This window comes from Anomalospiza imberbis, chromosome 3 (assembly GCF_031753505.1).
Source record: "Anomalospiza imberbis isolate Cuckoo-Finch-1a 21T00152 chromosome 3, ASM3175350v1, whole genome shotgun sequence".
In the NCBI taxonomy this organism is placed as follows: domain Eukaryota; kingdom Metazoa; phylum Chordata; class Aves; order Passeriformes; family Viduidae; genus Anomalospiza; species Anomalospiza imberbis.
In genome coordinates this window covers 99526265-99552607 of record NC_089683.1, presented here as the reverse complement: position 1 = coordinate 99552607, position 26343 = coordinate 99526265, and the positions used below count along the sequence as shown (strand labels likewise).

The window sequence follows — 26343 nt, the reverse complement described above, 5'->3', positions numbered from 1 at the left end:
CAACGGATTCTTCTAGTGCATTCACAGCTGTGGCATGAACCCCGGGATCCTTTGAGTTTAGGTTCTTTGTTATCCCTTCCACCAAACGAATGATCACCGGGTTCAGGGCATCTTCCAGGAGGCCTATGATTTCTGCCAGCACGTCCAGCGCCTTCTGCTTGACTTTCTTATGTGTGTCCAATATTGTCAGGACAAAATAATCAAAAATCTGTGAAGAGAACAAACAACATGAAATCTGGATTAAAATGACCTTGTTTGAAGAGGGGATGTAGAAATGAGCACTCAGCAATGTAAAAGATGAAAGTGATCCTTTCTGTCAGGTCAGCCCTTGCTTGCACAATTTCAAAGTTTTCCTGTGGGCCACTCACTGGAATGGTTGTGCAACCTCATGCTGGTTGAAAGATTTTCATCTGTTTTTAGAGGTTTGGTTGGGGACAGAATAGTTCCTATGGTATTTCTCTCCACCTATAAATCATTAAATCAATTCCATTTATTAATGCAAAAGGCTACCTTTGCTTTACAAGTATGGAATCAGATATTTACAATGCCCAGTTTTCTATAGAGTTGTCTCAAGTACTGAGGGCAATTATGATTTTGCCAAAACTATGGCTGGAGGAGATCTAAGTTTTATTTTATCTGTCTCAGAACCTGTGTTTGGAGAAGGGCAGGGCTCTGATCAACTCTTCCAGGATTCAGACAATTTCTCTAACTAACAGGTAGACTTCTGAAATGTAATGTGCTGTCCAGCTCTCATTACAGCAGGTTCAGTCCCTTGACAGCCCCATTATCAGGCACCATTTTCTGGAAGAAGGGAAAAAGCATCTACTGGGAGGAGAAAGGATAGATCTGTCCTTAGCTGTTTTCCTCCTTTTCCAAAGAGAAAAAAAGGCCCCCAAGAAGGGTGAGCACCATCTTTACCAAGAGGAATAAGGACAAGGATGGAAATGAGTAGCCAGAGTTGTGCCTGTGCCAGACAAGATGGAGTTTACAGAAGTATCCTTTCAAAAACATTTAGTTGAAACCAACTCAGCCTGAAACTTCTCTTCCCCACACAAACCCATTTTTTCTCTAGAGAATAATTGCCATTATTGCTTTCAATGGCTGGATTCCCTTCACTTAACCCAAATGGGAGTAGGAAACAGCAGCAGTTACACCAGCATAAAATTCTGTTACCATCTGATCAACAGCATCAATAGACACTTGCCAGGCAAATACAGCTGGACTGAAATAACTTGTCCTGAAGCCTGGACCTGAATTAAATTTCTCTGGGAAAGAGCGACCAGCCTGTCCCAAACAGCCAGCATGTACTGCCAAGACACACCAAATTAACTTTACTTCTACAGGCTTGGGAAAGGAGCTAAAGGAAAGGAACAATGAAGATACCCTACATACTTGGACAATGTTAGTGGAAATGAGCCGGGGTTTGGTTTTGGACAGGTCTAGGAGGAGTGCCACTCCTTCCATCCGTGTCTGAAACCCCTTGGCTTGCAGCAGATGGTAAAGCTTCTGAAGCGGCTCCATCTCTTCCACAGCTGCAGGTAACGTGACCTGGGCTTTTGAACGGTGTAGGAGGCGTCCATCAGAGGTAGACTTCACCCTGGAAAATAAAACCAAATTAGGACCTGTTGATAATACCTTCAGTTAATTGTGAGCAAAACATCTTGAGGAGCTTTCCTAACGATGTGATTTCAAGCTAGAAAATCATGAGGTTCTGAAGAACAACATGGACTTTATGACAATAATTACGGGATACAATCTGCAAGTAACATTCTCCCAGTGCTCACTCAGGAAAACCAAGGATGAGATGCATCTGATCTATCTTCAGATGGCTTCCAAGGCACACAGGTCACATTGCTTAGTGGGGAAAGAGAGACACTACTTCCAAGTTTAAATGTCTCCTCATATGGGATGTGTGTGTCTTAGAATAAGGAAACACATCATTCTGGAGAAGTGCCTCTAAAACCAGGCATGACAATCTGGAAAAGTAGCTCCAATGCATCTGAACAGATGAACAGGGGCATATCTGAAGGATCCAGAAAATCAGTAACAGAGATAAAAACAGAAGCCAGACATGCCAGAACTATGCTCACATTTCATTTTTTTCCCTGGAGAATAGATCCACAGCTTAACAAACCCACTGGGAACAATTCTCCTGGATCAACCTGTCTCTTCCATGACCATGGGAATGTGCTAGCCATGCTACTGAGGCATGTGGTCACTTTCCTGCCCCCGCTGAGCATGACAGAGCTAAATAAATCTCCTCTGTTATCAGAGGAGAACAGGTACTAGTAGCTCTGCCACTGGCATGAAGAGACAGCAAGGACCAAATTCCTGTCTTAAATGCTGATTGCAGCACACAAGGAAATAAACCAAACATGCTGTCCATCAAGTAAACTACATGAAGAACAGGAATATCAAGGCAAAAAGTCCAAATTGAGACACCTGTCAAGCAAAACTGCTCAGGAATTGCCTTGCTACTTACTACTCAAACTTCATACTGTTTGACGGTAAAAAAAAACATGAATCAGCCAGGCAAAACGACGTGGATGAGAACTGCATCTCTGGGGAATGGCATCTTGCTTCAAGACTGGGACTTCTCATTAAAATACCCATCTAAAAAAGACAAAAGACTCCACTCGGATGAAAAAAACCCTGGTTGAATTTACTTGTCCCAAGTCAGGCAGCAGAAACTTGGCCCTCTCCTAGCCTCTACAGCACTGCCCTTGCCTCTGCACTGGATCATCTGAGCTGCTACCAGTGGGTATTTTTTTTGTCATCCAATTTTTGAGGAAAGCCCTCCAGAGAAGTTGTGTTCAGCGTAATGCAGAAATAGACATTTTTTATCCTAGAACATTTGTAGGGAAAGGAAAAAATCTCTGGCACTGGTCATCTCCACCAGCAAGATTTTCCTGAGTAAGAGGCATGTAAGGCACATGTCATGTGCTTCGTCACATCTAACAAAAGTGTTCACATTTGACCAATGTACCATTTACTAGAAGGCGATGTGGCCTGGGGGTTCTTTGAGCCATCGTTCCTCTTCTTCACCAGGTTCTTGACAGATGGGCATTCACCCTTCTGGTTTTCCATCCCCTACAAAGACATCAAGAAACTCCATGAATCTTTAAAATATAAAATAGGAAATCCCCTGATTAAAACACAAGTTAGAATCAGGATCACTGCTACCAAGGCTTAGGGAAACATTTCCTAACTTACAAAAATAAATGGACCAGAGATTCAGTGATGACAACTCTTTGTTTACAATAGCCCAAGGCAGGTTATGGGTGCTATCATACTGAGCAGCAGTCTAAAATCCCAAATTCATTAGTCTTGAGCATAAATGGGAATAATGCAAAGTGGTAGGCAACAAGTGCTCTTAAAGGAAGCAGCAGATTTGGACTCTTTGGGGGTTGGCCCACTGTGTTGGAAGTTGATTTGGTTCAACACTTACTCTCCCTGCTCCTGCACAAAGGCACACTCCCTGCCATAATGTAGATAAAAAGAAAAAAATCCCCCCAAACAAACAAATTATTTTCCACTAGATGCTGCTGAATTCACCAAGCTTCTTTCAGCTCCACAGGGCTTGACAGCAGGGCAGTATTCCCAAAACACAGACAATAATTGCAGTAATTAGGATTGACTTGGACATCTTTTGTATATTTGGAAATTTTCTTGGCAATACTACTTCCAGTGTCTTTTGCAAAGCCTCTGTTATCTTCAGAAGCACTATTCTCACTTAATTGCTTTACTGGGGTCAGAGCAGGGAGAGCAAAGTGGGGCCTTACCCTTGAATGTAAACCCATTTTCTCCGCTTTCCCTTTCCCCTTTGTGATATTCAAAGAATTCAAAACCCCACTTTTTCCCTAGTAATATCAGTTCCTCTCTGGTCTGCAGATGAACAGGCTGAGGATTAACAGCTCATTCCCAGGTGCAAAATGATGCAGCAGAAGAGGAATGAGATAAAGACACATTGGGTATGTTTGATCTCATATTAGCAGTGGCAATACTTGCACAAAGGAAATACTTCTTCTGCCAAGCACTTACTTTCTTCTTAATTCTTGTCAGGATATCTTCCAGGTCATGGGTGGAAAGAGATTGTTCCAAAAGCTTTTTAAATTTTTGATTATTCAGCAACATCTTCACCATCTCCTGTCCATAATGCCTAAGGAAGGAAGGAAGGAAATGAAAGAAAAGTGAACAAAGGAAGAGTGTTAACAGAAGAGGCTGATGCCTTTAACTCATCAGGTGCAATGCTTGCATGAGAAGGCATTACCTACTTAGCAAAGAGGGAGATTTACTTCACTCTACACTGCACAGTGTTGTCAGCTAAACATAAGAGGCAAGAGGAGAATGTGGGGCCACAGAAAAATATTTCACTCTGAAACTGTGGGTGTGCTTGTGTGGGATCAAAGTATCCCAGGGAACAAGCAAAACACATCTGCTTTGTTGTCAGAGCCTATTAGCAGTGTCCTTCCGGCATTGCACAATAATTTGCATTTCTTTTACTGGCAGGGAAGCCTGAACAAAACACCTCATGATTGCTGTTGATTATTCTATACTATATGTATGCACAGGGGCAGCCAGTTACTCTGGTGTTCTTGGCAGCTATTAATGGGAATTTAATCATCAAAGTAAGGAGATTTTGGTGGTTTGGGTTGATTTTGCCACTAGGAAACCACAGTTTTCTTCAAGAAGAAATTTGGAGGTCACTGAGCCACAGACAACAGCATTCTAGAAATCTGCAGAAGAAGTTTAGAAAGACTGAATACATTGGCTAAAGACCTTTGGAGTATTTCTAGGGAAGTCTTAAGTTAATGAGAAACAGATGTTTGGGATCCTTCGGTGATGAACATTAGCCAACACTTTGGCTTTATCTTGTGCATCTAAGGCAATCAAAACTGACTGGCTAATCAGAGCTCTTCTGATCTCAGTAAAGAATCCTTCAAGTCACAGGAAGTTGGCAATGCTCCTTCTTGGTGGCCAACCTCAGGTTACCCAGTACAGTCATTTCCCCAGGCAACCCAGAGCAGTGGTCACAGCACCAAGGCTGACAGAGATCAAGAAGTGTATGGACATTTCTCTCAGGCACATAAAGTAACTCTTAGGGTGTCCTGCACACAACCAGGAGCTGAACTTGATGACCCTGATGGGTCCTTTCAAACTCAGCATATTCCATGATTCTATGACCCTTATCCACACAGTGAGGGAACTTATTATTTCCTTCAGTTTCCACTCTTTTGTGGTTTTATGTTTTATAGCCAGTCACAAAACTGTTTTCCCGTTTTAGGAGGTGAAATGAAGATCATTACCTTGTGTCCTGGTGACAGTCCTGTGCAAGTGTCCCTGCCACGTGTGCCAGCATTTCAGCCCTAGGTGTGCCTGCGAGCTTCGTGACTCCCATTTTCTCCATCAAGGACAGGAGGAGTTCGGCTGCACACTTCCGCACCTGGACATAGCGGCTCCTGGGAGGAAGAGAGCAAACCCTGGGGCACAGGGAGAAGGAGCAACAGCAGCACAGGCCTTGGCCAGAGCCTGCTCCCTGTCCTTGCTGGGGGAAGGAGCCTGGGTTCTCCCTGCAACTTCAGACATCTGTTGAAGGTTCTGTCCTCAGATAAACACAAAGTTAGCACTGTACAGCAGGACTGCCTGGAAGGAAGAGGGAGGAATTCAGTCTCCCTGCACTATCTGATACTCAATTTCTCTCCCAAAATTTACTCGGAGTAAGATTAAAGGAATTGATTACATATGAATTATTTAGAAATTAAGGACAATTCATGCTGACCCATTAGAAGGCCCCCACTGCACAGAGCTGCAGCAGGACTGAGGCTCTTTCCACCCATTCATCCCCAAATCTGCAGACCTTTGGAAAAAAACAAATGCAGGGAAAACTCGCTGTGCAGCGTGAAATTGTGGAATATCCAGCAATGCAGCCTGTTTCTTTTCTAAAGCTTGGTAAGGGTTACGTCTGAGTGTTTTTACCCTATTGCAAAGCTGAGGAAAGGGTGGCAGTCAGTTTAGCCAGGTTATCCTGTTCTAGAGAGTGTCTCTCGGGAATTATCAGGCCCAGCACCAATACTTAAGGCAGCATTTGCTTCAGAGGTCCCATTGCACTCAGCCTGTGAAGGTGCCTGTAAAGTGATTCATCATCTCAAGGCTAACATGAAACATCAGTTTGAATAGAAAGTAGAGCTCTAAAGCCAGGACAGTCATACAAGTCCTCCTTTTGGCAGGAGCTGCACCTGCTGTGCAGGCTGTGCCACACCCAGCACATTCTGCCCCATGTGCTCCATGCCCCAGCAAGTACTCTCCTTATTTCTCAGGTTAATGGCATCATGAGGATATGTGGTTTTCCCCAGGGCCTCTGTGCTTAGTGCTGTGAAATACCAAAGAGCGCTCACAGCTGCAATTGCAATTGTCCCTCTTCCCACAAAAACACAAGGCTCTATCCTTGGCCTTTGCAGGCACTTTCACTTCCCCACCGTTCACCACGTCTAGGAAAATCTGACAGACTGGGAGAACTCCAGGAAGCAGCAGGAAGCTGAGTCAGAGGAGTTTCAGTTTGGATATCAGGAAAAAGTTTTTCACCCAGAGGGTGCTTGGGCACTGAAACAGGCTCCCCAGGGTAGTGGTCACAGCACCAAGCCTGACAGAGGTGAAGCATTTGGACAACAATCTCAGGCACTTGGTGTGACCCTTGGGCTGTTCTGTGAAGGCCAGGAGCTGGATTTGATGGTCCTTATGGGCCCCTTCCAACTCCCCATATTCTACAGTTCTGTGATTCTGAGAACTAATAGGCTGCAGGAGGGCAGAAATACGTGACAAGAGGAAAGAAATGAGGTTGATCGGAGAATCAAATCCCTGAGTTCACAGAAGATACAGGAGGATACAGGACCCTTCCCTCCCACTATTCCCATTCTCTCTCTCATCCCTCTCCCCACCCACACACTAGAAGGTGAAGAATATCACTAAAAGAGGAAGAACCTACTTGACTCCACTGTCCATGAGAACAGTCATTGCTCGTGCAGGAGTCACATTCTCCACCATGCTCCCCAGGGCCTGACAGGCTGCCTTCTGAACAAACGCTGGGGAGTTCCACACCATGTGAAGAAGTACCGGAGCAATCTCATCCACCTCGGAATCCATGTCCTTCCTCAAGATCGCAAACAGCTCTCCCAGAGTTATCATTGCATAGTAGGACACCTTTGACCGGAGGTTGGTCACCTGGGGAAGTCATGAGGGGAAACATAAGAATCACCTTGAAAAGAAAACCAGTTTCCTTGGACAAAACTCCCGGGAAATGACAACACGTCTCACTGTGTCCAGAGGAACATAAAAGCACAGTAAGAGGAGAAGAGCCCAAGCACAGAAGGGTACTTACTCTGGCACCAATTTCTGCTCTCAGTCCTGCTTACTGCAGGCATAAAAATATATATTTCACTAAAGTGTTCTACTTTACCCTTCTATAATGTCAACTGCTTTGATTTTAGGGCCCATCGTTTGAAAAACAAAGAAGCAAAATAAAGCAAGGGCTGCTTTCAAACCATAAAGGCATAAGTCATAAAGATAAAAGACTCAGGTGCTCCTGTTCAAAAAGCAACACCTGTAGTTCAAGCACAGCCAGGAAACAGAAAACACAGGCTCAGGTCTACAGACTAATTTGCAGTGTTGAATTACAGCTTGGGCAGTGATTGGGACTCTGGCATATAAGGTCATTAGTGTCTCAGTTTCTGCATTGCATTATAATGGTACCACACTCAAAGATAAGTGTCAGATACCCCACCTACCAGTAAATACAGCTCCATGTACACACAGATCCTACAGATAGCTCACAGACATTAGAAATAGAAGGTCTAAAACCAGAAATGAAGGCAATCCCTGAGCACACATGGAGACGAACAAGCACATACCTACTCTACAGACCCATGTATGAAGATTGGGGAACAATTCAGAACAATGTTCTCACCTCGCTGGTAACTGCCAAACAAATCTCACGAAGTCGACAAAGCAGGACTTCTGAATGGGACTCAGCCAGGTCTTTGATGATGACGAGTGCCTTCTCCTTCACCTCCCTGAAAGGCAAGTAACAAAAATATTGATTTTTTTCTCTACCCAAGAACTAGGCAGCACCCTCTGAAATGACCAGGCTGGCAGCTCAGTCAAACCATGGGAGATGCTTTTCAAGGAGTATTTAATGAAATGGTAAAACATGTTGCCACAGGATGCTGTGGCTGTCAAAAGCATACAAAAATCCAAAAGGCAAAGAGAGGGGTTTGAGAATTTTCATTTGTGGCCTTTCTGAAAATCTCTGGCACATGAAGTCCCTTTGTCACTACTTCCTAGAAGCTGTGAGGCCAGGCCATGCTGTTGTTTCTTGTCACCTCCCTGTACCTGTCCCTGAGACACAGTCCCATTGGGCTGTTACTGGGACATTTTCCTTCTTTGTCAGCCCCAGCAGGCAGTTCAGCAGTGAGAGTCTGCGCTGCCACTCTGGAGCCGAGTTTCCACTCTGTAATCTAGGCCTCTATAATCTACCCACTCCACTGCACTGCACACTTTCCCCAAAAAAGCAGCAGAGTGTCCCAGAAGATTCCACACCTGGGCAAGAACTGTTGAAACTCTGTCTTTTCCCAAAAAACTCCTACCTAAAACAACCCCCACAACAGCAACATGTTATTTAAAAGGTGCAAACAACTCTGTCTCTCAGTACTTGCTTTGTGCAGGCCCTCAGCTACAGGAAGGTATGTGAGGCATCAGGGCTGCAGCACAGGGCTGGTGACTGATCCCACAGGCACCCCTGGGTGTCATCTGGACCCCCCACACCTGCAGAAGCTCTCTGTACCTCACAAGGCACCAAAGAGAAATGGGAAGAGAAATAAGAAGAGAAAGGGCAGAGCAAAGGCGACTGCACAAGGAGATGCATCGTGGCTGATTATTCATGCTTATCCCAGTGTGAATGGAGTCCTTATCCCTGTGCGAATGAAGCATCCCCCAGGGAGTTGGATGCTAACCCAGACATCAAAAAGACAACCAATATCACCTGACATTTGTAGAGGTATCACCTCTGGGTCTCCTTCTGTTTGTGTAGAATTTTGGGACACATTGTGAGTATTGACAAAACATCTCAGGCCCATATGAAGCAGTGAGAAGGAAAAAGTTGAATTCTAAAAATGCAAGATTCCTAGAGGATTTTATTTCTTTTTCCTTCTCTTCTGCCATGAGCCCTTCACGAGTAATGACAGGCTGAGGGACTTGAAAGCACAACTCAGTCCATTTCGCAGAAAGAGGAACTCCCTGGAGCTACTTCTGGGACTTACATGCAGGAGGTCACAGGGAGACCCTGTCGCCTGCCATTGCCATTGTCAGCAGCAGGATCAGAGAGGAATCTTACTCAATCCCACTGGCCTAGTGGCCCAAGGCATCTAAATCTCTACACTCAAAACTGCTGCCATCCTGCTTCTGCCTTCAGTCAAATCATCTCATTCCACAGCTTTCTCTCTTCCCTCAAGATTGCCTTTGCAGCTGCATAGAGCAGCAGGCAAAGCGAGGAAACAGCACGGACCTGCTGCAGCTGGAGCACTGCTGCAGAGCCAGGCCAAGAAAAGGCTGCTCTCAAATCTTTATCCTCTCACTGCTCTGCAGAGCTTTCACCAGTGCCCTTTGGCCCTCTGGGCTCTCGGGGCTCAGAGGCACTAGCAAGACACGCTTCTAACCTGCCTTAACGCTAAGAGGGACACAGAGTGAACGGGGCCTTTCTTACCAGTCATCGCTGCCGAGCAAGGAGAGTGCCTCCTGCAAGGACTGCTGTGGGTCTGATGAGGCGGTGTCCTTCTGCCACTTCCCACGACGCGGCTGATCTCGGCGCTCAGCACCAGTGGCCGTCTGCAAGGTCACTGTAAGGAGAGGGTCGGCCATGGGTGCTGCGGCCCCGGGCAAGGCACGCCGCTATGGAGCGGCCTGCAGCCCCATCTCCCAGCCAGGGTTCTGTGTGGTGCACACTGGCACTGGGTCAGACAATTCCCTGCTGTCTGGCTCCTGGGGCTCCTTGCTTTCTCCCAGCCTCCCCCAGCTGGGCACAGCTCCAGGCTAAACCTGACAACTGCCCCCACGGCGCCAGCTCCCAAGTGCCACAGGTGCCGCAGCCAGCGGCAGGTTCCTGAGGCCGCAGAGCTCCCGCTCCCTGCCAGACAGTGCCGACAGCAGGTCTGACTATCCCAGGAGGGAACCCCTCAGGTGCCTCTCTTGTCTCAGAGCCCTGATTTCCCCTAGCCCTGAGGATGGGGGCACTCTGAAACTCCCTGAGGAAAGACCAGCAGCTGCCTCACGACAGCACCGAGCCCAGCCTGAACAGCCCAGCCCTGCTGGGCCCGGCTCAATCCCCATGGAGCAACGACCAGGGAACAGCGATACCTGACCCTTCACACCTGACAGCGCCTCTGTTTCCACTGACTTCTAATATTCTAGACAGCAGGCAGCTGAGTGTACATACATTTAGCCTACTATTGGGAAGGGAGTAGTTTATGGATTTTGTTTTTTCCAAGCATCATGAACCTTTACTCTTTCAGAGGTGCACACTGGCTGTATTTCAAAGATGCTGAGGTGAAATTTATTTGTCATCAAATGGATGTGTTTGCATACTTTGCAATGCCTAAGATTTCTCTTGCAATTTCCAGTCTAGATGCTTGATAAAAAAGCCTTCCAAATGCAAACTGGGGAAAAAAGCATGCAAATACCGATGCAAATTGTTAGCAGATTCACTCTCTTGATAATCAGTTGTCCTGGGTTTGCTTTAATTGAATATTTGGTAAGGAAAAAAATGTACAAGGTATGAGAAAAATCAGATGATAAATGCATTTCTTATGAAACCCATTTGTTGTCAAAAGCACTGTCAATCAAAAATTTCATGTTGTGCACTCAAAAGCTCATTTTCTAATGTGTAGATGAATACATTTGAGCTGTCTAAAATGATGGAGTATAAATATTGCATAGAATCTTGATGAACTACTCTAGACTGTGTAGGGTTTTTTGCTACCTTGCATGTTCTTACAAAGTATGGAAGAACCATGACATCAAAAATATTCAGACAGGAGCTAATCTAGGTGCCACTGATGTACCCCACTCACTGACATCAGTGATGGCACTGCAGAAGTATGTAGATATACACATCTAGATTTACTGTGAATGGAGAGCCACATCAGGCTAGTTCTGGTCAATTCTGAACATGGAAGTAGCGTCACTAGAAAAGAGCATTCCAAGTATCATTCCTAGCTTCCTTCTTCTTATCTCACCCTACTTGGGATCACAGCACAGGCAGGCTACCCACAAAGGAGAGACAAGAGCCACTAGGGACTATCTGCTGAGTATTTCCTGCAGGCAGCAAACAGCCTGGGAGCACCAGGCAGCCCCTCCTGGCTGTCATCTACTACACACAGCTGCTGTATTTGGATGGGTGACATAGGAGGCACTGCTTGTTCCCTCTTGGCATTGCAGGCCATGAGATGGCGGCAGCGAGGAGCCATTGGGCACTTCTGGGAGCAGAGGCGCAACTGCACCAAGCCGCTGACAGCCATGCAGACACAACCCTTGGTGGGATAGCAGAAAAGCTGCCTGTGGAGCCAGACAGCAGCACGGGCAGAGGGCCTAGATGGTAAATGAGCAACTGATTGTGTTGGCACTCGTAGGTGCACAGTGAGCACACCCTGGCAGACTGCCCCACAGTTCATCCCTGCAGTCACAGCTGCTTCCTGGCTGTAGTTTAGATTATCAGGATGGGCAAAAGCCAGAGCTTGGGCCTTTATCACGGCTTTATTCAGCTCAGCTTTCCAATGGATTTCTAAGAACCAACTGTTCCAGTACTACCAAGCTGGAGTAACTCCAAAGTAGATTTGCTGTTCATTCTCAGGACAGACTATGGACCCAAGATCCCAGCTGTGCTGGCTCAGGCAGGAGGCAGTTTGTGCTCCTTGTGCAAGGAAAAACCCATGCGGGAAAAAGCTGCCACAGAGCAGGCTTACCTGAGGAGTTGCGTGGGAAGCTGCCACCCCCATGGATGATGGGCTTATTGGGCAGTAAGGGCACGTTGTCCTGCTTCCTCATGACCTTCTTCTTCAAGGCACTACCTGGGTGTTTTCTCTGCACACTAGGAGTTGTGCCATCGACAAGTGGTAGGCTAAAGGCTGTAGGGACCAAAGAGGAGCTTGTAAGTGGAGGGTGCTGGACAGGGTGACAATAGAAAGCACCAGGAAACTTGCCGGAGGTGGGTAACATCTCTTTGTTATCCCAAAGAACTCCAAGTATAACAATGGCACACTAACATGGGACAGTGATCACAGAATCACAGAATATTAGAAGAGTTTGGATTGGAAGGCACCGTTAAGCACGACCTAATCCAACCCCTATGAGCAGAGACATCCTAATCTAGATCAGGTTCCTCAGAGTCCCATGTAAACTGGCCTTGAACACCTTCAAGGATGGACCAACAACAGCTTCTCTGGGCAAACCCTTCCGGCTTTTCATCCCCTTCAATTAAAAAAAACATCTCCCTAATATATAATCTAAATCTACACTCTTCTAGCTTAAAACCAAATTGCAGTGATGCTTCCCCTAAGAAACAAGGAAAACCCAGTATTGCTTTGCATTTGTTTTCCTGTTCCAGAGGCTGTCAGGGGAAGTTACCAAAAGAAAGTGGAGATAACCTTGCGTGATACCCTCGGGCTGAGTGCTGCCTCCTAAGGGCCCTGCTGCTACCCTTGAGGCAGTGCTCACAGCCCTGCAGTCAGAGCCCCTCAGCCGGGATTCAGTCAGAATGCTGCTTGCTCCTGGGGCTACAACAGAAGCAGTGGCTCGGGCCTTCAGCACAGCTCTACACTGCGAGCTCCTCAGTAGGGAGCAACAGGAGAAGGATCTCTGGTGTTTTCATTAGAAGGAGTTGAATTTTGTTTCTTCCAGGTTGCAGCCTGGTTGAAAAGCATTCTTTTGGACTCACCTTCCCTGGAGACTACTCTCCAGGAGAGAGTCTGAAGCCCCCGTGTACTTTGCAAGACTGAATTTTCTACTCTGAAAGACTTTAGAGGTGAAGGTGGGAAGCCGATATTCTTTTGCTAACTCAGTGAGGCCATGAGCAAGACACTTCATGCCTCTGTGTTTTTCTTTGGGAAACAGAAATAAATCCTATGCAAGCTTCCACTCAAATGCAAGCTAAACATCCCCCCAGTCTGATTGCAACACTGTGCAAAGGGCAAGCAAGTGGTCAAAAAGGACCACAAGTGTAGCCATCACTTACTTGCTTCAGCTGCATCCCCAGGCTTAACTGTCTGAGAAGGAAGCTGCAAGGATGTTTCATTTTGTCTCCTTCTCTTCAACTCTTTCTGCAAAAGCTCAATTTTCTTCCGCTCTAAGTTCTTTTGAGCCAACTTGCACAATGCAGGACGGACCTAGGTGCAATGGAAATACATCACAGACTGTAAGCAGAGACACACAAACCAGACACAACATCTCATCATGAGTACAGAGTCCGTAGAGTGCCATAGGCTTTAATGCAGCTCCATATACATTCCAATAGTTCCAGAGGAATGTCTTCCGTCCTCAGCTTGGCAATTACACACAGTGAGGTGAAACACTTCAGTGCCACAACCTTTTAGTGCTGCAACTGCAATCTATGTCAGGAAGCCCTGCTTGAAGCATGAAAGTCATAGGAATGCTCCAAGACAGATGAAGAGCTCACATGACAGTGAGCAGTCAGTTCAGTTCCTACAGGCCATGGCAGGAGAATAAAAACCATGTGCAATACCCAGCAAGGAGAGGTAATTAGCTGTTACTTAACACTCGTGGCCAGGAATTGCAGATGTTTCTCACTTCCCACTGGCTTCTGAAGGACTCAGCTCTGAAGGACTCTGAAGGACTTGGTCTCTGAGACTGCGAGACCAAAAGGAGGAGTCATGTGAAAACAAGTTGCAGAAGCACTGATGTTAATGAGCAGAAAACTTGAGAATGAGAGGGCTGTGAGATACAGCCAGAAAGGTAACCAGGAAAAATCAAACTCTCCCATTTTATTTTGCAGTCTTGCTTACACCATTCAACATTAGAATCATTGCTTCTCTGCTTCCGAGGATGCACTTTGCCCACGGTCACTGATGTGTAGCTTGCTCTGCCATTCAGAACTTCTCTAAAACAGCCTTTGCACATAAAGAATGTTTCTGACATGACCTTAGCACCATCTCCAAACCAGTGACATTGGCACCACTGGAAATAGCCAAGCAATTGCTCTGTCGCTATCAAATATATTCCCAAGATAATCCCCATCCCCATCTCCCAAGAGTGGAAGATTATGATTTTCAGTGACATTTTGGGCCAAGCACTAAACAGCCACTGGAAAGGAAGTCTGCTTATCCCTGTCCTTATCCCTTACCCTTCCAAAGCTGTCCCTCAGGTCACTGTCACTCATAAGACCAGGACTGGTGGGATGATCCATCTCCTTGGCTTGGCTTGGTGGGAGGCCTGGTAATGGAAGCAAAAGTTCATGTAAATCTCTGTCAGACTTCAAGCCCCCAAAAACATAATGCAGGGCAATAGCAAGACAGGTTCCAGATTGCAGAGACTGGGATTGAGAGCAGCAAGGTACATATGCCTAGACGCTCTCCCAAAGGATTGGGCTACTGGCAGCAGACATGACATTACTCTGTTGGCCGGCAGACTGAAACCTGCTGCATGATGAAGACCACAGCCCCTGGATGCTGGAGAGCCTCTGTGTTTGATAAAGAAGGGCAGAGATGGAGATTGCTCTTGACAGAGATTCTTATCTGCCCTTATTCATGCTGATTCTAGGAAACATGTTCTTTCCAGTTCCTGAAAGAAGTCCTGGGTTCTAATACCTGTATCCATTTATATCAACATTTTCTTCTCTTTGTTAGAATATTTTAGAGGATGTTGAAAGAAAAGCCTAGGGTTGCAGGAGTGATACTCAAATGTAAATTGTGTTCTTGACCCTAGATAATTAATTTTCTCCAAGGATTTTCCTTCTAAATGGTATGAGATTGGGCCACTTTGTGGCCAGCCTGACGAAAGGCTGATTTTCTTAATGCAAGTAGAAAATGGAGCTCATTCTGGAATACTCTTAAGGAGCTGTTAAAATTGAGATAATTCCTCATTCAATACAACAGTTTCACAGAGGATAGAATCATGTCGCAGCACAGGAGAAATAAAACAATATCATAAAGCATGATTTTTTCACCCCTGCAGAATGTCCAGCTTAATTATAATGGAGAGTAAGATATGGGCTTTGAGGAAGGAAGGCAAATCTCAATGGAAGGAAAGGCCTTGGAAGGAAAGAGCATGTGGGAAGTTGACAGGGAAACTACAGACCCCAGGGTAACCTCCTTGGGAACACTGCAGTCAATCAGGTCAGAAAAATGGAGATACAAATGGTATCAGAGGCTGCGAAGAAAATCTAAAGCATCTGAAGCTCTGTACTTCATGGGACACATTTCCTGGAACCTTCTAAACAGCTGCACAGGGAAGCATGCTCCTGCTGGCAGCCCTTTGAAGCAGCCCACGGGGAAAACCCTGACCCACCTCCACAGAGCTGCCACAGGAACAGCCTGGCCTCTGGGCTGCCCTGGGACAGCAGGGAGCCCAGAGCCCTGTGCTTTCCAGGAATGGCTCAGCTGCACATGCACCCTCCTGCTCCACGGGGCACATGCTCCTCTCCCAGCTCCACGGGGCACTGGGTGAGCACAGGGGGCACATGCAGGGCACAACTGTTCCCTGGCAATGTGCACAGGCTCTCTGGGCTGGCACAAGACCCTTCCTCCCACCAGAGATCGGCCCAGCTCCCGCCTCACCTCTGTCTGAGGCTGAGCCATGCTCTCAAGGGAAGCAGTGAGTTAGGTGAAGTCCCACCTTTACAATCAATCCATGTAATGGATGAGGCGTCCAAGGGGGTTTTTTATTATTCAGATGATCACTCTGTTTCTATTTTTCATGAAACTAGCATCACTACAATTCCTTTAAACTGTATGGAGCTGGCAAGCCAGGGGAGAAAGCTTCTACAGCTTTGCTGATGTGTTGATCATTGCCAGTCCCCTAATTAGGAATAGCTTTCCTTCCAAACTGTTGGCAATCCACACTGGTCACTGGAATTTGACAATTACACCTAGGAAGTGATTGCTTTCCAATGCTAGTTTTCTTGGCCTTTGTATCTCTAACTCCCACTCAGTTCTGAGTTGGCTTTGGTTGGTTGCTTTTCCTTCTCTTCAAAACAAATGAAGTGCTGGCTCATGAACAATGGCACCTCATGTTAGAAGAAGCTTTGCAATCCACATTACATATCCCCAGTATTCAAGGAGTCACTATCTGCAGGGGAAAAAAACTGGCCATCCAATTGTAAATTGCCACTTCTGCTCTGCTTCGTTGTTCCCCAGGTTTTTTTCCCTGCTTTCTTTCCTGCAGCGACACCCAAAAGCAACATGAAACATGACCTGCCGCAAAACATTTCTGATCTTGGCTAATACTGACAATTCAAAATTTTCTTAATGGAAAGAGTGGAGGGCAGGTCATTCTGAAAAACGCTCCAACAGAGCTGTTAACACTCAGAGAACTTATTCTTTACATGGCTTCACAGAGGATAAAATCATGTGGCATCCAAGCTGTAAGAGATGAAGATGTGTCTTAAAACTGGATTTCCTACCTACTCTCAAATAGTAAGGCCAGTAATAAAACAGAGACAGGTAATGATTAATGAGATAGCTCATTCCTAGTCCAGAATTAATCCAGAAAAAATGTCACTTTGCTTAGTGAGCAGTATTTCTCCCTAGGTGCATTAAGCATTCCAGCTGCATATCAGCAATTAAGGAGTCATTCCAAAGGGGCCGTACCAGGATTTGGCAGAACTAACCCTGAGCAAAGGGACCAGGGGATCTGATCCCTTTTTCTGCATCAGCAGAATTATTTCTTCAAGCCTCATCTCTCCTATCATTACACGCCCAGAGATGGCAAAGGAACAACAACAGTGTCATGGAGGCTTTCAACTTGATAGCATTGGCTGACCCAGATGCACCAGAGGCCGCATTTTGTCTGGCACAATTCCGCTTGTCAGGGATCAGGCAAGGCAGGGACAGGGACAAGGCAGAAGGCATCTCCTCCCCCCGCCTCAGCCTGCAACTCTGACACAGGCAGAGACAGCCAGGGAAGAGATTTGTCATTGTGAACCTGCCATAGGGGGCTTGGGGTTGTGCTGGCAGAGGAGGACAAACTCAGACCCTGCCTAGGCTGCATCCACTGGGAAGTCTCCTTCTCCTTCACTGGAGAATTCCAAAGGACTTTCTGTCACAGGAGGTTTCCCTGTTTCTGCCAGTGCAAAACCAGGCAATGTCCATCAATCTCCTTCACATCTCAAAGGGTTCACCTGAGAAACTGCCCCAAGGAAAGGTTTTCTGCTTCAAAAGCAGGAGGAAGGAGTGGGAACATTTCTCATTTCATGTTAAACGCCTTCCTATTCTCTACTAATTTTGACTCTAGAAAGGCTGTAGGGAGATAAAAGACATGTGCAGGATGGAGACGAATGTTTCCTTTTCCTGCACTGCATTTCCAGGGCTACAAGGTACCACTCCAGCTCCCGCCACTCAGCAATTCACACTGGAGGAATTTTCACTGCACCACCAGAGAACACTCCCAGTGACTGGGCTTTGGGAGACTCCACGGATCCCATCAAGGAATTGAAATTAATTTAAAGAAATTTTCAAAGGAATGGGATTGAACCAAGCTTTCCAAATGACAACTCTGAGTCTGCAATCGTCATTTTAGCACAGACGTGCCCTGTACCTACCTGAATGGTCAGAGTCTTTCTCTTGTCTTCTGCTGCTGGATCCTGGCCTGCAGAAAAAGGAGGACAAAGGAACACATGAGGAGGTAGAAAGAGAAGGGAGGGATTGGGCGTACCATGAAAGGAGGCAAACCTTCTTAGCATGGTCACTGTGATGAAGGAGGAAACACAACACATAAACCCAAGCAGATGCAAAGCTGATTAAATGTCCTTAAGCTTTCAGTTGCTGGATTCACACAGAAGTGGCCAAGCTCTGGGTGAGATAAGAACCATGTCCAGCAGAGGACCCATCTTGAGGTGCTTTGAAGCCCTGCCTCCTCTTCCCCACCACCACCACCACCTCTGCTCTTGGGGCATGGGTGTAGGGTTTCACACCGTGCTGGATCATCATAGATGGGCAAAAAGGCAAATACACAGAGGTTTGCCTAAATACATGGGACAGCTGACTGCGCAAAATAACCACATGAGATGGGAAAAGCGAGGGGAACAGCACACTGGAGCAGCAGGCACCTTGGCTTACCTCATCTCCAGGGACTCCTGGAAATCCAGCTGGAGACAGATTCGCAGAGACCCGGCAGCACTGCTAACAAGGGGTCTTCCTGCCTTGCATATTGGAGACTTCAAAGGCTGTCCCAATGACCCCTTCTTCATATCCCCTTCAGTGGAATGCACCAAGGAAGCCTGGAAAGAGTAGAACAGAGTGCTCAGACCAAGCATCCAGCCTTGCCTCCATTCCTGCCTCAAGACATTTAGCCATGCTATTATGTGGCACCTGGCAGGAAAAGACAAGTCAGACAGAGGGAGCAACTTGGCCCAGGATGGGGAATGCAAAGGGAACTGGTGAGGGAGAGACCGTGTCACACATTCCCCAGCACTCCCCTCCTTCTCACTTCGGTGCAAGTGTGGCTGCATTCCCAGCTGGCATCCACATGTTTGACGTCAAGATGTTCTGAGGTAGCACTACCTCCACTGGCCTTTTGGATGGCATGGGAGTGGGTATAGATCACTATTCTCTCCCTGCCCCTAAGCTACCTAACAGCCAGTGCTGATCTCCAGCCAAGTCCCCACAAAGCCGTTCTGCAGGATGTCAAGGCCTGCTTTTCTCAAGCCCCTCGTTTCTTCTGCTGCTGCCCTTCCCTCCTACCGTTCCCCAGCAGCCTTTGAGCCCACATGCTGCTGAGCTCTCAGGATGCTCGCTGCTCTCCAGCTCCCACACAACCATCACCTCAGGCTCACTGGCATTTAGGAAGTTCAGCAGAGCTCCCTGTCCTGCTGCCCTCTGCAAGGTCTCTGCTGCCTGCCCAAGCTCTTCCAGGGCCCCCATGCCATGGCCAGGAAGGGGGGTGGAGGCAGCGGGGTAAATGCACACCCATCCTTAGTATCCCAGCATTTCTGGGCCAGCTAAAGAGCCAAATCAGGACGTGTTCAAACTGCAGTGAAAGGCTCAGCTCCTGCCAGGGACACATTGGGCCCTTTCTCAGCAAGGCTGAAATCAAGTACCCAAGCCTTTGATTGGACATTCTGCCTATCAAAGATGTTGTTCATCTGCCTCCTCCTGCACCCCACAGCAAACCCAGAACAAGTGCAGGTCCTGGCCCTGCTGCAAAGGCAATCGTGGGTCTGGGCTCTGGGCTGCTTTCCCCACAGCCACCTCCCACTCCTTCCCTCTAGACAAAGCCATGCCAGAGCACACAGCTGCTCAGAAGCTGATGGAACCTTGGAATAGCAGCAGAGACAATTGTGCAGAGGGCATGGCTGTACCACTCAAAAGCTGAGACAAACCTGACTTTGCAGGACTGCCTGTTCCAGCAAAGACCTTTTTCCATCCACAGCAGACACGGCTGACAGAAAACACCACCAAGACATGGAGGTGGTTCACAGATACATGTGGGTTACTAAAGGGAGAAGGATTGCTTTTCCAGAGTGGCCAACTTCAGCTGCTCTGACTGCTTGTTGGTGTTTTCTCAGCCATAAGACAGAGGAGGAACCATGACACAGCCCAGAAACCATTCAGTGACCTCTCCTGTTATTGATGCGTGCTGAGGACATGAAGTCTGCACTACACACCCATGGCAAAGGCATCCTGAAGTGCAGTGTCCAGCTGAGCTCTTCCTTGGCTCAGCTGCCTCCCTGGGCTCACACCACAGGAAAAGGTCTCCAAGCACTGCCTACAGCACTTTAACAGACAATCTCCCATCTTAGCTTGGTCTCCTTACCTTACAGCTTTCTCCATCTGAGCTCAGCTCCTGGCTGTTTCTTCTGATATCTTTGTAGCCAGTGCTAGCTTTACATTTCTCTTTCTCTTCATTATACATCTTGCTTGGCTTGAAGGAAGAAGATCTCTCTGGGGAGCCAGGAGAGGGCTTCGAGGGAAGGAGTGAAGAGGGACGTATCTGGGGAAGATTCTTGGCAATAGGGTAGCCAGTCAGGCCTGCAAAGTGGAGACACAAAACGTAACAGAGTCCACCAGGTAAATCTAAAGCATCTGAAGCTCTGTACTTCATGGGACACATTTCCTGGAACCTTCTAAACAGCTGCACAGGGAAGCATGCTCCTGCTGGCAGCCCTTTGAAGCAGCCCACGGGGAAAACCCTGACCCACCTCCACAGAGCTGCCACAGGAACAGCCTGGCCTCTGGGCTGCCCTGGGACAGCAGGGAGCCCAGAGCCCTGTGCTTTCCAGGAATGGCTCAGCTGCACATGCACCCTCCTGCTCCTCTCCCTGCCCCTCAGCTGAGCAGCCCTACAGCTCCACGGGGCACTGGGTGAGCACAGGGGGCACATGCAGGGCACAACTGTTCCCTGGCAATGTGCACAGGCTCTCTGGGCTGGCACAAGACCCTTCCTCCCGCCAGAGATCGGCCCAGCTCCCGCCTCACCTCTGAGGCTGAGCCATGCTCTCAAGGGAAGCAGTGAGTTAGGTGAAGTCCCACATTTTTCATCAACACATCTAATGGGTGTGGTACTCAAGGGGAATAATTTTAATTATTGAGAAAATTTATTTGTTTTTATTTTTCATGGAACCAGCCTGTGTTTAATTCCTGTGAGCAGTATTGAGTTAGCAAGTCTGAAGAGAAAGGTGGAAGGATCCAATGATAAGAGGGGAAAAAAAATTCCTTCTTCAGGCTGGCCTTCTGTGAATCCACAGGAAAAACCCACAGAGCTGTGACTGCTATTTCTGCAAACCACAAAGACCTCTCTGTAAGCAGGCAGGCCTCATTGGTGTTTCTATGGCACTGTAATACCATCCTCAATGTTGGGCCCAATCAGCAAGGAGAGGAAGAAGGAGAAATTTATCTGTTCTGACACCCAATGTTTCTTTGCCAACATTGATGGCAAAGAAAGCAACAGGACTTGCATCTCATGACCATGTCCAGTTTGTGGTAAGCTGTGGCCACAGTCCCTGTCCTGGCTGTCAGTGTGAGTGATTTGGCCACTGTCAAAAAGGAGAAAGCAGAGTAAACTAATGATAGAATGTTGTGATGCCATGGGTGTCCTTGCAGGGTCATCTGTAGCTGTCAGCCACCTACTCTGACACAGAGCCAGCACTGACCACCATGGACCAGTTTTCCCTGAAATCTGGGGGGATATTTTTCCATTTGGCATCAGCCTTTCAGCTCCTTTCTATCCTCACCTTTTCCTTCAGTGGCCTTTCCTTTTCGGGTAAAGTCCATCTTTGAACCCGTGCTTCTGCCTCGCAGAAGTACCTGGGTTTGAATTTGGGATCGCTCTCAGAGCTGACAGCAATGGGAGCTTGGTACCCAGCCTTAGAACAAGGTTGGGTAACTCCAATCGCCAGCACTCAGCACAGAGAGGCAGAGCCAGATGTGTCTCCTGCCACTGTGGCTGTGTCAACCACAACCATCACAACCCCAGTGTGGGGCTGCCCCTTTGTGATGCAATGGCCCATGGCTCTCCTGTTTCCATGGCTGCAAAACCCCACCCCAACTCCATCCCTTTCCCTTCCCCAGGGCAACCAGCCCTAAGCCCAGCTAGGCCCAGCCTGAGGGGTTTACACTGTCTAGGAAGAAGACCCTTTCTGAAGCTACTTTTCAAGGCCTTTATTTCTGTAATTCCCACTCAGTTCTGGGTTGCAGCTTGTTGGCGTGGGATTTTGTTTATTTCTCTTCACATCAAACAAAGTGGTGGGAAACAATCAATGGCACTAGGTGGTGGAAGTAAAAGAAGCTTTGCACTCCCCAGTAGATGACCCCAGAATTCAGTTGGCCAAGAGCTGTAGGGAACAAATTGACCATCCAAACATTCCACTTTTGCTCTGCTTCATTGTTCCAGGGGTTTATTCCTGGGTTTATTGCAGAGACACCCAAACCCAACATAAATATCATCTGCCTCAAAACATTTCTGATCTTGGCAGTTCCTGACAATTCAAAATTTTCTTAATGGAAATAGCACAGGGCAGGTCGTACTGAAATACTCCCCAACAGAGCAGATAAACCTAATCATGCTTGATTTGGCAGAACTAACCCTGAGCAAAGGGACCAGTGGGTCTCATCCCTTCTTCTGCATCTGCAAAATTATTTCTTCAAGTCTCATCTCTTCTATCTATTTAAAGAGGCTTTGCACTCTGCATTAGATGCCTCCAGTGTTCAGTGGGCTAATACGATCAGTGTATCTGTAGGGTGTAAATTGGCCATGCAAAGTTCTCCTTCATTGTGGCAGGGCTTTATTCCTGCTTTCTTTCCTGCAGACACACCCAAACCCAACATTACAACACCTGCCTCAAAACAATTCTCATTTTGACTGTCCCTGAAAAATCAAAACTATACTCAGAACGTTTCCCAATCAGGTGATGTCAGATACCATCAAATATGTTCAAACGATGCATTTTCCACATTCTGGCAAAATCATGGCTATACAGTCCACATGTTGGAGGCAGACTGCTGTTGGCAGAATGGGGGAAGCCCCAGCAGCTGCTCTCCCCATGGCTGGATGGCCATGGCAGCAGAGGCAAGTCTCTCACTGTGCCCACTGCTGTGGGACCCAGTGCTTTGGAGCTGTTCCCAGTGAACTCAGGCTGCTGCTACAGCAGCAACAGCACCTCACATATTTGATAACAAACAGCTGGAATGGCACAGAGTCACCACGGGGCACTGGGTGAGCACAGGGGGCACATGCAGGGCACAACTGTTCCCTGGCAATGTGCACAGGCTCTCTGGGCTGGCACAAGACCCTTCCTCCCGCCAGAGATCGGCCCAGCTCCCGCCTCACCTCTGTCTGAGGCTGAGCCATGCTCTCAAGGGAAGCAGTGAGTTAGGTGAAGTCCCACCTTTACAATCAATCCATGTAATGGATGAGGCATCCAAGGGGGTTTTTTATTATTCAGATGATCACTCTGTTTCTATTTTTCATGAAACTAGCATCACTACAATTCCTTTAAACTGTATGGAGCTGGCAAGCCAGGGGAGAAAGCTTCTACAGCTTTGCTGATGTGTTGATCATTGCCAGTCCCCTAATTAGGAATAGCTTTCCTTCCAAACTGTTGGCAATCCACACTGGTCACTGGAATTTGACAATTACACCTAGGAAGTGATTGCTTTCCAATGCTAGTTTTCTTGGCCTTTGTATCTCTAACTCCCACTCAGTTCTGAGTTGGCTTTGGATGGTTGCTTTTCCTTCTCTTCAAAACAAATGAAGTGCTGGCTCATGAACAATGGCACCTCATGTTAGAAGAAGCTTTGCAATCCACATTACATATCCCCAGTATTCAAGGAGTCACTATCTGCAGGGGAAAAAAACTGGCCATCCAATTGTAAATTGCCACTTCTGCTCTGCTTCGTTGTTCCCCAGGTTTTTTTCCCTGCTTTCTTTCCTGCAGCGACACCCAAAAGCAACATGAAACATGACCTGCCGCAAAACATTTCTGATCTTGGCTAATACTGACAATTCAAAATTTTCTTAATGGAAAGAGTGGAGGGCAGGTCATTCTGAAAAACGCTCCAACAGAGCTGTTAACACTCAGAGAACTTATTCTTTACATGGCTTCACAGAGGATAAAATCATGTGGCATCCAAGCTGTAAGAGATGAAGATGTGTCTTAAAACTGGATTTCCTACCTACTCTCAAATAGTAAGGCCAGTAATAAAACAGAGACAGGTAATGATTAATGAGATAGCTCATTCCTAGTCCAGAATTAATCCAGAAAAAATGTCACTTTGCTTAGTGAGCAGTATTTCTCCCTAGGTGCATTAAGCATTCCAGCTGCATATCAGCAATTAAGGAGTCATTCCAAAGGGGCCGTACCAGGATTTGGCAGAACTAACCCTGAGCAAAGGGACCAGGGGATCTGATCCCTTTTTCTGCATCAGCAGAATTATTTCTTCAAGCCTCATCTCTCCTATCATTACACGCCCAGAGATGGCAAAGGAACAACAACAGTGTCATGGAGGCTTTCAACTTGATAGCATTGGCTGACCCAGATGCACCAGAGGCCGCATTTTGTCTGGCACAATTCCGCTTGTCAGGGATCAGGCAAGGCAGGGACAGGGACAAGGCAGAAGGCATCTCCTCCCCCCGCCTCAGCCTGCAACTCTGACACAGGCAGAGACAGCCAGGGAAGAGATTTGTCATTGTGAACCTGCCATAGGGGGCTTGGGGTTGTGCTGGCAGAGGAGGACAAACTCAGACCCTGCCTAGGCTGCATCCACTGGGAAGTCTCCTTCTCCTTCACTGGAGAATTCCAAAGGACTTTCTGTCACAGGAGGTTTCCCTGTTTCTGCCAGTGCAAAACCAGGCAATGTCCATCAATCTCCTTCACATCTCAAAGGGTTCACCTGAGAAACTGCCCCAAGGAAAGGTTTTCTGCTTCAAAAGCAGGAGGAAGGAGTGGGAACATTTCTCATTTCATGTTAAACGCCTTCCTATTCTCTACTAATTTTGACTCTAGAAAGGCTGTAGGGAGATAAAAGACATGTGCAGGATGGAGACGAATGTTTCCTTTTCCTGCACTGCATTTCCAGGGCTACAAGGTACCACTCCAGCTCCCGCCACTCAGCAATTCACACTGGAGGAATTTTCACTGCACCACCAGAGAACACTCCCAGTGATTGGGCTTTGGGAGACTCCACGGATCCCATCAAGGAATTGAAATTAATTTAAAGAAATTTTCAAAGGAATGGGATTGAACCAAGCTTTCCAAATGACAACTCTGAGTCTGCAATCGTCATTTTAGCACAGACGTGCCCTGTACCTACCTGAATGGTCAGAGTCCTTCTCTTGTCTTCTGCTGCTGGATCCTGGCCTGCAGAAAAAGGAGGACAAAGGAACACATGAGGAGGTAGAAAGAGAAGGGAGGGATTGGGTGTACCATGAAAGGAGGCAAACCTTCTTAGCATGGTCACTGTGATGAAGGAGGAAACACAACACATAAACCCAAGCAGATGCAAAGCTGATTAAATGTCCTTAAGCTTTCAGTTGCTGGATTCACACAGAAGTGGCCAAGCTCTGGGTGAGATAAGAACCATGTCCAGCAGAGGACCCATCTTGAGGTGCTTTGAAGCCCTGCCTCCTCTTCCCCACCACCACCACCACCTCTGCTCTTGGGGCATGGGTGTAGGGTTTCACATCGTGCTGGATCATCATAGATGGGCAAAAAGGCAAATACACAGAGGTTTGCCTAAATACATGGGACAGCTGACTGCGCAAAATAACCACATGAGATGGGAAAAGCGAGGGGAACAGCACACTGGAGCAGCAGGCACCTTGGCTTACCTCATCTCCCGGGACTCCTGGAAATCCCGCTGGAGAGAGCTTCGCAGAGACCCGGCAGCACTGCTAACAAGGGGACTTCCTGCCTTGCATATTGGAGGCTTCAAAGGCTGTCCCAATGACCCCTTCTTCATATCCCCTTCAGTGGAATGCACCAAGGAAGCCTGGAAAGAGTAGAACAGAGTGCTCAGACCAAGCATCCAGCCTTGCCCCCATTCCTGCCTCAAGACATTTAGCCATGCTATTATGTGGCACCTGGCAGGAAAAGACAAGTCAGACTGAGGGAGCAACTTGGCCCAGGATGGGGAATGCAAAGGGAACTGGTGAGGGAGAGACCGTGTCACACATTCCCCAGCACTCCCCTCCTTCTCACTTCGGTGCAAGTGTGGCTGCCTTCCCAGCTGGCATCCACATGTTTGACGTCAAGATGTTCTGAGGTAGCACTACCTCCACTGGCCTTTTGGATGGCATGGGAGTGGGTATAGATCACTATTCTCTCCCTGCCCCTAAGCTACCTAACAGCCAGTGCTGATCTCCAGCCAAGTCCCCACAAAGCCGTTCTGCAGGATGTCAAGGCCTGCTTTTCTCAAGCCCCTCGTTTCTTCTGCTGCTGCCCTTCCCTCCTACCGTTCCCCAGCAGCCTTTGAGCCCACATGCTGCTGAGCTCTCGGGATGCTCGCTGCTCTCCAGCTCCCACACAACCATCACCTCAGGCTCACTGGCATTTAGGAAGTTCAGCAGAGCTCCCTGTCCTGCTGCCCTCTGCAAGGTCTCTGCTGCCTGCCCAAGCTCTTCCAGGGCCCCCAT

The 26343-nt window shown here is 47.5% G+C and overlaps 1 protein-coding gene across 1 annotated transcript in view; it reads right to left on the bottom strand.

Annotated features, from left to right (window-relative positions):
- LOC137470030 (TOG array regulator of axonemal microtubules protein 2-like) overlaps window positions 1-26343 on the bottom strand; it is a 26752-nt gene extending 409 nt beyond the window's left edge. The window contains exons 1-17 of the mRNA XM_068183013.1: window positions 26164-26343; window positions 25540-25700; window positions 25023-25069; window positions 20034-20243; window positions 17816-17862; window positions 14402-14530; window positions 13277-13427; window positions 12009-12170; window positions 9755-9887; window positions 7961-8066; window positions 6983-7218; window positions 5307-5459; window positions 4042-4159; window positions 3556-3600; window positions 2987-3090; window positions 1393-1597; window positions 5-208 (exon numbers count right to left, since the gene is read on the bottom strand). Of these exons, the coding sequence (XP_068039114.1) occupies window positions 5-208; window positions 1393-1597; window positions 2987-3090; window positions 3556-3600; window positions 4042-4159; window positions 5307-5459; window positions 6983-7218; window positions 7961-8066; window positions 9755-9887; window positions 12009-12170; window positions 13277-13427; window positions 14402-14530; window positions 17816-17862; window positions 20034-20243; window positions 25023-25069; window positions 25540-25700; window positions 26164-26343 (2391 nt within the window). The remainder of the gene's footprint in view (window positions 1-4; window positions 209-1392; window positions 1598-2986; window positions 3091-3555; window positions 3601-4041; window positions 4160-5306; window positions 5460-6982; window positions 7219-7960; window positions 8067-9754; window positions 9888-12008; window positions 12171-13276; window positions 13428-14401; window positions 14531-17815; window positions 17863-20033; window positions 20244-25022; window positions 25070-25539; window positions 25701-26163) is intronic.